Source organism: Micropterus dolomieu, linkage group LG06 (assembly GCF_021292245.1).
Source record: "Micropterus dolomieu isolate WLL.071019.BEF.003 ecotype Adirondacks linkage group LG06, ASM2129224v1, whole genome shotgun sequence".
NCBI lineage: Eukaryota > Metazoa > Chordata > Actinopteri > Centrarchiformes > Centrarchidae > Micropterus > Micropterus dolomieu.
Window position 1 is genome coordinate 26,195,375 of NC_060155.1, and position 12,884 is coordinate 26,208,258.

Genomic DNA, 12,884 nt, shown 5'->3' on the forward strand with positions numbered 1-12,884 from the left:
TAAAACAATCACCCTGCGCATTAAAGAAACATTGCACAGAGGATCAACTAATGTAAACAAAAATAAACAAATAACTAAATGTCAACAACGATCAAATGTAAACAAGTACTTAAGTGTACAATGATGACACTGAGGCATGGCAATGATGCAATGTATTGTTTAGAAACATCACTCAGTGTTCATCTTCTTAAAGTAGGCCTTGGCATACTGACAAATCAAAGTCTTTTTCCATAGCTGATGTGGAGTTGGGCCAGGTAGAAAATCCATACGGAAGCCCCTCCACACCAGGCAACAGCTTCCTGACATCGTTGAAGGCCACCTTGGCACATTGTCAGGAAAAAATAGAGATCCTCATATCCCCCAAATGATCATTAAGATACTTAAGTTAGTTAAGTTATGTACATTAGTCAACTTTTTTTCTTTATGTCGCCTGAATTCAATGGCATATTAAAATAATTATGCTAGAGGGGTAGAACTGCCATATTTGATGCTTTGTGAGTGAGAATAGGTTGTTTATACACTTAACCAAAACATCAACCGCATTAAAAGCAGTTTCCACTCAAAAACCAGCACAACTTTCACGATTTCATATTAATCATTTGAGCCCGTACCTGATTCCATGAACTCTTGGTTGAAACTGCTCCAGACCTCTTTGCTCTTCTCCAGGTTTTCCTCCATGACCTTGATGTCAGTGAAGGGACAGTTGCATTCTGGGAAGCGGGGAGAGCACCGGCACCAGCAGTCGTTGTTGCGGCAGAGCAACTCGCCCTCTGAGTTGCATGCCACATAGCTGAGGGCTGCCTCCACAAAACGCCCACGCAGGAACTCTGGCAGGACATCTTGCAATCCTGGACAAAACAGAGAAGCACATGGTAAGGTATTTCTTCATTTTCATAATAAAGTGTTCTTTTACAATCTGGTTCCACATGCTTTCACATGTTATTTTTGTAAGGCAGAACGTAGAAATGTTGAGAATGTGGAGCTGAATTTTTCACGTTTTTATATTAAATTAAGGCATTTTTGATACATGTAAGAAAATTGCAAAAGGCAAATCTAAGCATAGCATTTGTGTACATCATACAATTTATTTTGGATTATAAACAAAATATTTCAACATATGTGTGTTTGCAGCACTGCACACAGTGCAGCTTGGAATCCCTGCTGTTGGATGGAAATGTTGTTTTTAGAAATTGCAATTGAATGTTCCTTTCATGGATACACATTTTTAAATTTAAGATGATTTTTAATTATTTCAAGAATACACAGTCTGACACTAAATTACTCTTCTAATTTAAGCTTCAATATGTCCATCAGAATACAAGCTGATGAAATGTTCATCTGCAGTACAGCCTGTGTTCCATCATTTAATATTGCATAGAGATACTGACAATAATAACATGTCTTATCATGGCTGACTTATGCAAAGATAACAGCTCATCAGCTGGCTATGTCTTTTGTGTGGGGTGCTCTTGCCTGAACATATTAGTCACTTAAACTAATGTCAACTGGCTCTCTCTTCTCTAGCTGGTTGGTGAAGATGCTTAGGGCAAGAATATTTGGTGTTTTCTCCAGAGCAGATAGCTCACATCATTTTCAGTGGCAGCTCTCGCAGAAAGTACTGTAGGTGGATATACAGTATGTTTAGAAACCCAGGGGCATAGTTTAGTAGTTTAAGCAGTTACTCTAAACAACTTGCAGTTTCAACCTGTCATAAATAGGTTGTTTCCTATCTGCAGGTTTCATTATTTCTTCTTCCTGTTCCTCAACTTCCTGACACTCAAATCGTGAAAACATACATAATGTAATAGTTATGAAGATGATGGCTGTTAAACCTTAATTACATGCTCAATGCATATTTAACCTATTTAATCTTGCAAAAGAAACACTGAGCATTGTTTTCCTGCTCTGTACATTAGTCCCTTCTGTTTTTTTCCCATTAAAATTATTTGCCTTTATACATAAAGACTTTTTGTAATTTTCAAATCAAAAAGTAACATAGAATATATAATACATAGAACTGGCTAAAGTCCTGCTAAATCAGGTGTCTTAAGGTGTGTTCAGAGTGATAGCTATGGATACAAAGTATTGACAAAGACACTTGTGGACAAAAACAGGTAAAGATGCATCTACATGCATAAATTTTCATGATCCTCCGACTATATGATTCCATTTTATGAATGTACATAGAAAAACGAAAACATATAAACTGGAAGAAAATAAAAGAAAGACCTGGAATTAATTTTTTTTTAAATGAGTAGACATTTGTCACACAAAAACACACACTGCATCACACATATGTTTGGTGTAGGCTATACAATTCTAGCTAACTAACAACTACAGCTAGAAAAAAAACTGTATATAAAGCAAAGCAAATATTTGCTTATTCAAAATAGAAAATTTAGGTGTTGTCTATTTTTTTCCCCAATAAATGTACTTATTTATTTTTTCCCAAATACCAGGTAAAATGCTAATTAAGCTAATTTTGCAACCCCTTGACTACTGGCGTTGTCTATGTTGGGGCACTGGGTTTTATGCCCCTCCAAAGTTAAGGCTAGTGCCAGATCTGAGCTTAGCCTAGACACTGAATATTCTGTTGGCTACATTAGCGGCAGAAGGAAAAATCCCCACCGTGCTTGCTGTGGCACAGAGTCTGTGAGTTAGCAATAAATATAATTTGTTAAACTCAAATTTCTTTATTTTAATTTACATTACAGTTAGCAACTTTTTTTTTCCATCTCCATGTGATTTGTCTTGCTTTTGTTTATCTACTTCTCCCACACGCTGCATCCTGCCGAAGCCTCCCTCCACTGCTTGTTTGGGTGGGTGATTTGCAGGCTGATCAACATCCCACCCCTCCTGTGACCCGTGGTTCAGCTGTATGTGTATTCAGAGCCAGTGAGCAAGGGAAAATAATAATAATAATAATAATGATAATAATAATAAAAACTGCGTTAACATGCGATAAAACAATTGCCGGTGTTAATTAATTAATGCGTTAACGCAATAATAACTCATTTGTAATGTTGTAATTGAAGACAGAAGCTCAATCTGTGGGAAATGCTGTCCGTCTTCATGTCCTTTAACAGCGGGGTAACTTTGCAGTTTCAATTTCACTGCTTTCATCATTTAAATATATTAAAGATACATTGATATGCTAATTATAGTGCCAAAGTGTGGTGACTGCACAGTCTATTAAACCAAACCAAAAGCCAGTGTGTGTTTCTAATAGAAACCAGCAGGTGACTTTCAGAAGACTCGTGTGATGCTCCCATTGCTTTTCTGAATCTGTCTGTTGTTCAATGTCTGTCTCCCTGACTGTCTGTCTAATAATCATCAATTTGTTGTGTTCCTCTCTCCCCACTTCACAATCTCACTCTGGATGATTCTCAACAGCCAAGTCAATCCCACTGTGCCCTGCTATGAATATGCATGTCCCTTCTTTGGTATTTACTCTTTCAATGGCTTGGAAAGAGATGTAATTAGTCACATTTCTCCTCGCCCATGCTTTGGCAGGTGCTTTGAGATTTTTGCATGTGTTTGTGTGTGTTTGTGTGTGTGTGTGTGTGTGTGTGTGTGTTTATGTGTGTACTAGATGCCAATCTGGCAGGGTTTTTTTCAGTTTGGGAGACAGCTAAATAACACTCCCTTCCTATCACCAATAACTCTATCTCTCTTACACCTCACTGCTTGTTGATCTTTCTTTCTTTCTTTCTTTCTTTCTTTCTTTCTTTCTTTCAGTGATAATCACCTGGACTGCAGTGGGTTTGTAAGGATCTCTTTTTTTCTAAAGCAGTTTACCAGTAAGCCTTGGTATTAAGAGTCCTTTTTTTGTGTTTTGAACTCTGTTTAAGTTCACTAAACCTTAAAAACCTCTGTTTAAATCTGAATTGCAATGAGCATCACAGATTCTGGTATTATTTTTCCTCCTAAGTGTCCCCTAAATTTTTTTATCGCAACTTTCCCAAACTGATGTAACGCGATTAGTTTCTATGTGTTGCATTGCATCTACACTGCATACTGTGACAGTTGTGTACTAAAGGTTTTGTAGTTCTCCAATGCTTCTGACGTGGCATTGACCTGAAAGGAAAACTATATTAATGTTATGAACTAGATTTTCCATAAGGCATTGGAAACCGTTGATTTAGCAGTATGTCTGTGTGGTGTATGGTTGTCTGTGCAGTCTTACAGCAAGACAACTTATGCTTTTAACAAGAAGTGAGTATAGACAGACAAACAGATGATTGATTAAAACTCACTTAGGCTTCCTAACTAGACAGATTAATATACCTGAAGGTGAACTGACTTGATCTTATAATGTGTGACTAATTAATAAATGAAAAGATGGGCAGGCCACATTCAGTAATTTCAATACCGTCAGTTTTATTTGTCTCTGAAGACGTTGGTTTGAGGATTTGGCCTTTTTTATTTACAACAAACAACTATTACAAAGTATCATTTAACCTTTCTCCTTCCTTTTTAATATTTTCTACAGTACTCTAGCTCCAGTAGTTAGCGGAGTAACATAGGAGGAGGGAACATAACAAAAGTGGAGAGTGAAAATGAGGACAGTTTATTCAACATGGCTTTCAGGCAGAGTGAAACGCTTGCTGGTAATTCCTCTTCTCACCTTGCCGCTCTTTACCTTTGACACACGTCGTTATTGCAGCTGCACATTAGTATTCAGCAAAACCTTGTTCATCAAAACTTTAATATGTCACACAATGTGTCTAGGATGAATATTAACCCCTGTTTGGCATTTCATGTCATGAAAAGCCACACAAGCCCTGATGATGAAATTAAACCTGTATGAATGTCGAAGTGGGAATAATATGGTAGGCTTATTTGGGTTAAAAGAGGCCTTCAACATGGCTCTTCTGAATTTAATAGATACACATAAACTTGTAATGGGGGATTTGCTGAAAAATAGTCAGATCCTCGAACATCTGAATGGAATCTACAATTAAAGCCTTTTCACCAACCATGCAATCAAGGGAGTAAATCATTGGGTGAAGGTCTACTAGAGAAAAACTTCTACTTTACAACAACAAAAACAGACTTGTTTGATTGTTTGACTACTATGTATGTTTCTAATTTATTCAGTGACATTTTTAGGTTTCCTCAGTCCAAATATTGTAGAATAAGCCACCCTGTATGAAGCCATTTAATTTCAAATTCATTTTCCAAGTGAATTTAATGTACTATCCACCAACATGGATATAAGAGGGTTTTATTTCAAAAAAGTGACATCGTCACTTAAAAACCAGTGTATTTAGCGACAATGGTCATATTTTAGTGTAAATTTTATCAATGGTTAAATTAACCATTTCTTGGTAGCAAAAAGTATATTCAGATTTAAAGCTACCATTTTGAGGTTTCGACTACTAGTGGCACTGCAAGCAATGCTTTGAGGACAGGGTTTGGTTTGTATCTTGTACACTGGTGATGTGACACCATGGATGTATTATGAAACCTAATACTGGACTCCAATTAAAGCTGGTCATCCAGTGCATGGGGAAAATGCATGAATTTTTAATGGTTTGCTTTGGGTCTTTTTGTGTTGTGATTTGCATTCGTTAAATAATGCATAATATAAAAAATGTTAAAAATATTCATTAATCTCATTTGCAGTTCGACGTGTCTTTGTACTCACCAACAATGGTGGTCTTTGTGGAAAATGTTTTTTGATCAGCAGGGATTTTCTATTTGTTGCAGTACCACAGTTGGCCACTGGGAAATTGGCTGTAGCTCTCAGAATTTAACATCACATGACAGTGGTCAGCAAGGTTAAACCAATGCTCGTAAATCTCTATTTTGAATTTCACAAGAATTGCTGTAAATAGAAATGCATGGTGATTAAGAAAGGGAAAACAGAAAATGTTATTCTCTTCAAAGTAACTAATTATTATGCATCTATTTTGCTACCTTCCTTTGAATTCCAGTTTGATTTATGGACAATTTAAAGTTAAATTTTAATTCATCTAACATTGGTGTCACTTTATTATTTACATTCTGCTCTATGTAGGGAGTATTAATACAATCATTTAATCAGTCAATGAATTAATCAATCATCAATCCTTCGCACTGTAATGGATCTACACACATTCAAAAGACTGGTACATTAGGAAGGCCGGTATATATGAAGATAATGAGGAAATGGGGAACAGTTGTGATGGTGGGTGAGGGGATGAGCTGACTGGGACTGTCAGGAAAAAGATCAAAGATTTGCTAAATGACTAAACCAAAGTAGCCATTGCGACACATACAAAGTATAATTACATAAAGCTATAGAAATATCAAACCTTTGACTAAGTAAATGAGCTCAATTTGCCTTCTGGTGATAAAAAGAGATTTAGAGATTATGAATGAAAAGCTTTGAAATGACTTTACTTCATCTGTCTTGTCTTGTTTTTGGCTGACCACAGTGATAAAAAATAAATTAAAATCTCATCAGTGGTGTTTTTTTTTATTTTCAGGCATCTGTTGCCAGTCCCCACCACGAATTTCTGTGAAACCTGCTGGTGTCTCTTTCTGATAGGGGCTTTTAAGGTCATTACCCAAAAGGCTTTGCTTCCAACCAGCGACGGATTTAGATCACCCCAATAGACCAGAAATAGCAGACCAATGGTTCCCTCTCTTTCTATCTCTCAATCTCCAGCAGAGACCACACTTTCCATTTTCGGCAATTTAAAGCTCTTAAGCCTCTCTTATGATATGTGTGTCTGTGTGTGAATTCTCTGTAGGACCTTGCTTTGGTGAGTGCTTGGCCCACTACACTAGAATGCACTCTTGGCTGTAGAGGATATGGTGTTGGTACCCTTGGACTGTGCTCCCGCTCTCAGAGCCTGAGGCTTTGGCAGTGACCCAGCTTCAATATACATTACAGTACATGGGCACAGATGTTGCTGTGTGACACACTCTCTCTGTCTTTCTTTCTGCTTTGCTTGTTGTAAAGAATGAAAATCACAGTTTCTTTTGCTGGATTTCTGGGTTGTTTTGTGCTCTTTCTTTGTGTTCTTACACAAAGAAACCGTAGTCACAAGTACTTTATCAAAGGATAAAAATTCATCTGGCACTCTTTATATCTCTCCCTGTCTTTAACCGACTTTTACATTTTAGACTCCCATTCAGGGCTGTGATGTCAGAGAAAGCACCAATAAGGAATTTGCCTAACACTTTATATGTCGTGTTATAGAGTAACAGGTGGTGTGCTGAGAATTTGTTTCAGTGACTGCCCAGTGTTAGGGCTGAGCTGAGGGAGGCACTTGACAGACCTCTTACCCTGCAGGAGCTCACACGTGTGGTACAGCATCTGTCCCTAGACCCTGCTCCTGCTATTGATGGAATTCCAACAGAGTTCTAAAGGCGCGCTTGTGGTGCCGTGGGGGAGGATCTGTTAGAGGTTTTCCTGGAGTTCCTTTGAGAAGTCCACCAAGCAGCTGTCAGCAGGCAATGGTGGCATTTCTGACTAAAAAGATTCATTTGTGTGCTTGCATTATAAAATCTTTTCTACCAAATGCACTGGGAAACGACTCTGACTGCCTTTATTGTGTTCCAGGGACATCTATTATAGACATGTATTTCCATCAGTGGAATCCTGAAATGAACATGATAGAAGTGGAAGGTTTTCTTGTTGTTAAAAATTTAAATTACTATGTACATGTGTGCCACACATACTCTATTTGTGTTTTACGTTGGAGGGGGTTAATTTCTGGCATAGGCCTTTGTATTGAGTGGCTTGTGTTATGGTCTAGGTAAAGATCAGTCGAGAAGATTTATCCTTCCTAAGGGCAACAGCATAGGTATTCTATGGAACCTTCTAATTATTATTATTATTATTATTATAAATTAAGTACAAGGACTATGTGTAGCCTTGAGCAAGTCTGTATGAAGGGGCCTCCAATAAGATGGACAGGTGCTTATGAGGCAATGGACAGATTTAAGGATTCTTACTATATAGCTGGTCTCATGAAAGTGCTTGGGGATTTCCAGGTGAATGCAGAAATAGAATAGGGAGAAAATGGGGGACAAGGTTATAGCCAAGTTATCAAATGGCAGTGGCTGTTGCTAAAAGTCCTTTGAGGGTGGAATTCTGGCTACAAATAAACTGACTGCCTCTACTCTTTGGCATCAGTTTTGTGTGCTGGAGACCCTGAAAGTACTCAGAGGTCTCAGAGGAGTACTAAAGTGGCAGTTGGGTGCTTGGTACAGGAGAAGGGTCAAGGTCTGGTGGACTTGCAAAGTTTGTTTTGTTCTTTGTAGCCACAAGTGGAACGAAGAGTATTGTTTAAGCTTGGTATCTGTTGCTGGTCTTTTTATCAGCCCAGTATCCCTAGGTATTACATACATATTAAACAATTACACATCTCATTTACATCGAATGCCAACATTCAGTGCCAGTGCAGGAAGTAGTGTGCCCTATATGTAGCAATGTGGAAAGTAAGAATATGGAGGTAGGGGTTTTGGATGGACATGTACAGAATCTGTTTTTTGTGCAGTGTCTGAGTCAATTAATGTTAATTTTTCCATTAGATCCTAACCATATCACAGTTCATTTGTCCAATCTTCCCCTTACGTTAACCTTACCGTAGTTGCCAAAGCCTAGATATTGCAGAAAACTGCATTTAAAAAATCTTGGCATTACACGTACATAAATGTCATTGAATGTTATCCATTTGCAGGATCATCCAATACTGATGCTCCTGACTGGCGATAGGGTGGTTTTTAATGAATGTTACTAGTTCTGCAGTCTGTATTCCACAAAATAGTGGGGCCATACTACAGATCACTCCATCACGTCTGGCGAGCACCTTTGTGTTCAACAGATATGTCTAACCATGCTCAAAACTCTATTTTGCAGTCCACTGCTTCACCCAAACTGTTCCACTCAACCAGGTCACTAGCCGGTGTGGTGGATTGGTCTTAAATCGTAGTGAGCAAGCAGGACCACAATAAGGCTGGTAGCAGAAATCTGTTGATGATTGTTTTACATTTTACAATAACTAATTGAGGAAGAAATCTGTTTTGCCGAGTTACCAGCCTGCTCTGATGATTGTGGAGATGCTGGTGTAAAATGGTTTTACTCAGGCAAGCACAATATCTGTTTAAGTGCTTGAGGATGCATTATTCTTTTGTGGTTCAAGTATAAAACATGATAAATTTGAAGGATAAATGTGTGCTTTTCTATCTAAATCCTGAGAGGACTGCATGCATTCACCTCAGCTGAGTTTAAAGTTTAAAGGAGCTGCTGAACATACATTAACTGGTCATAGCAAGTAGATGGCACAGAAAAAAAAAAGCACATTCTTTACTTTAAATATTCCAACCTAAAATGGGCTGTATGGTTACGTAGAATTTACACTGTTTTTTGCAGCCATGGTGGTTTTTCTCCTGTAAATCAAGTGTTTCCATGCAAGTTTAAGATTTAAGTACAGAAAATATGGTACGGATACAAATATGGCAGTTCTGTCAGTTATTTATTCTAAACATTAATAACCATGTGCATGTCCATATCCATGGTGGCATCCTCTACTGAAAATAGGTTCCCATGCATGATCATTAAAGAGAGGAATGATGAATCAGTCTATAAAAATAAGACCCAAGAAAGTGTTTCTGAATAATAACATATTTTAAAATGTATAAAAATATCAAGGGATAATTTAATTCCATTAATTTAGACAGACAGTGGAAAATATTTGCAGTGTTCTTCAGTCTAGGCAGACAGAAGCCTTTTAAAGGATGATTGTAGAGGCTAAAGGCCCTTTCATACACAATGCGATTTGAGTTGCTGGGTTCAGTACACTCTGCTCACCAAGCGGCGCGCTGTGCTGCAGCTCAATACAACCAAAAGCTGGCGTAGTGTGGTGCAAGCCACTGGATATAATGGGTTTCAGAGCGCAGAGGTGCCGTTGCCACGTTGCATCTGAAAAGGCCTCATGAGAGCTGCTTGTTTTCATTCCACTCACATTGCCATGGAATCACGTCACTAAAGGTCCTAGTAAACCTTCTGTCAGAAGCAGCCAAGCTGTTCATCTGAGATTCAGAGACGAAGCCTATGTATGACACAGATACTGGATACTCTGAGTCCGTATTTCTATGAGAACCAGTCTTACACTTGCCTTAAAGTGGAGTTTGTCCACATGGTTTTTGAATATTATATTATAATAATATAATATTATGGTGAGAGCAGGCCTGCTTTCATTGCTTTTGTGAGTGAACATCATGTAAACACTGCTTAACACAGCTGATACAATGGCTTCTGTATTTTGTGTGCCTGTCTATCCCATAAGGTCCTGTGTGTTGTTACCAGACTTCCTGAACTCTTGATGTGTAGTTGATGCACTCATACTTGGCTACACCACCCACACTCATACACACACTAATATACAGAATAGAGCTGCGCAAGAGGTTTTGAAGGAAAAAAGCCCTTAAAAAAATTCTACACAAATAATGATTTTGCAACTCCACAAAGTATCTCTGAGTAAAGGCTAAAGTCAGGCTATTTTTGTTTGTCTAGGTGCTATATAAATACTGTGAAAGTACTAAAACGCTCAGTCCACGAAGAAATGGGTTTCCCTCTGTCCTACGGCAGCTCTGCAGATAGCTTTACTCATTGCTAAAGTAAGCGCTAACTAACTTAACTGTAGGTGCCACTGTTGGCTGATTGTCCCTGGACTCTGAGCACCAGCGCTCTCAGTGCTGTAATGCTACTGGACCAGAGGTACATCTACAGACTGCAGTATAGTTAGATATAGTAACCGCTAACAACATGTGAAGCTATCTGTCCATCAGGAAACTCCGTAAATCACAGAAGGTTGTGGCAGAGCAGCCGGACGACATCAGAACGAAAACCAGATAATATTTTCTACATAAAGTTTCACCAAAATCAGTGAATACAGTTATAAAGTTGTTTGTTTATACTGTAATCAGTGAGGCCTGGATGCCAGACACACTTTGTTACTGCAGCTGTCAGCACATAGGATGAGGTGGTGAGGGCCACAAACACTGACCTAGTCTTGCATAACAAGACTTCGTTTTAGCGCTGTGGGTGGCAGGTTTCCAGAAGTTAGCCAATCAGAAGAAAGTGGACTTTTAGGGCGCATGTAAACATTTTTGAGTAGATATCCAAAAAAGTATGAACCTGAAAATGAGCATATTGTGGGACCTTTATTGAATGAGAGAAGGGTAGCCACTGTTAGCACCAAAGGAGTAGCCTTCATTTCACCAAAGCACATATCATACAGAAAAACCAGGCAAAGCCTACAGGTACACAACACACACATACAGGTATGTAATCAGAGTCAGAGATCAGAAAGAGTAAGAACAGTGGAGCATTGAAGCATTCGGGGAATAGAAAATACAAAGAGGTTTTTTCTACTTGCCTAGAGAATGTACTGGGTAGCACTTTAGACCACAAAATGATGTAACACTTTTCTGTCTCTGGTACAGATTTTTTTTTCAGCAGTGCAAAGGCTCAAAACACAAAGAAGCTGTGTAACAGTGGTTCATTCTGTTACAATAGAGATTTTTATATGTAGGAATTTGAGGGATGTAGGAATTACTGAGAAGTGCCAATGCAGGCAACAGTTAAATCTGAAAATATCTTGTAGGGGTGATTGTAGAGATGCCTGTTTAAAAATATCCTTTTTGGTAATCATTCGTTAAGACACTTGGCACATAAATACACTTACACTTATTTCAGACTTTTCTGAAACTTTAGTTAAATGGAACCCATCAGCCTAATTGCTTTGAGTTAGAAGAATTAGACATTGCTGCGGTTGGACTTTCTCCAATCCCATTACAAAATCAACATACCAAAAACACATCATACATTACACCATTGGTAAATAGAAGGAGAATGTAGGTCCATAGAAGAGGGCCCTTTCTGACTCCACTATCTGATAATCACTATTATCTGGAAAGAGGGGCGCTCTACTATTGACACACTTTATCTTAAAAAACAATAAATTAGAGTGCATTTAAGAAATTAAATTTCAGAAAAAGACAGTTAATATAAAACCAATGTTAATGTACCCACATATTTGGCTATAGTGTGGCATCTAACAAAGCAAATAAATAAATAATAATTTTCGGTAACACTTTATTTTACGGTGCTTGTAATAAGCAGTAATTAAAAAATAATAAAACACTTAACAACACATAAGACCTTATAGGATGCTTATAAACACAAATAAAAAGTGTTAACTAAAGCACAATTAAGAACCTTAATGAGATGTTTATTAACATAAATGACTGTTAGCAATATCCCAAAAGACATTTATTATTGGCTTGTAAGATATTTATGAGCTCCACCCAAACAGAAGTTTGTCCTCTTGTACTTTGGCCTGGAGTGAAGTCAGAGTAGGGATCCCTCTTTATTAAAACTTAATTAAATTGCACCAAATTCCAAGTAGGAGTAAATGTTGTAATGTAATGTAATTAAATATTTGATATTAACAATAAAATGTTAAGTTTGTATCTTTACATGAATAGTTTTTATTAGTTTCAAAAACCCTTGCAAAATGACTCATTTCACTATTAGTGAGTGTGATCCATTTAACACCCCCATGCAAGTTAGTGTAGCGTTAGTTAGGACAGTGGACGCTATAACGCTACCGGTAACTAGCAATTTGGGTGTAATTGCAGAACGTCGCAGATAGCGTGGCTACGTGCATAGCTTACATTGTAGGATACGGCATAGACTTAACGCAGAAGTATAAATCAGGCTTTATGAATAGGTGGTATTAATCAGGCTGAAACAAGCGATTTACGGTTAAGTTGAGAGAGTTGAGTGAATCTTTGTTTTTTGATGAAAACAGCTGCCCACTGCAGCTGGAATCAAGCTTGATGAGAGCTGAATCAAACTGTAAAATTGTGGACCATAAAAA

The 12,884-nt window shown here is 37.9% G+C and overlaps 1 protein-coding gene across 2 annotated transcripts in view; it reads right to left on the reverse strand.

Moving 5' to 3' along the window:
- brinp2 (bone morphogenetic protein/retinoic acid inducible neural-specific 2) overlaps nt 1-12,884 on the reverse strand; it is a 215,118-nt gene that overhangs the window by 53,719 nt on the left and 148,515 nt on the right. For both annotated transcript variants that reach the window (XM_046052382.1, XM_046052383.1), the window contains exon 6: nt 612-848. In XM_046052382.1, coding sequence (XP_045908338.1) covers nt 612-848 — 237 coding nt within the window. The remainder of the gene's footprint in view (nt 1-611; nt 849-12,884) is intronic.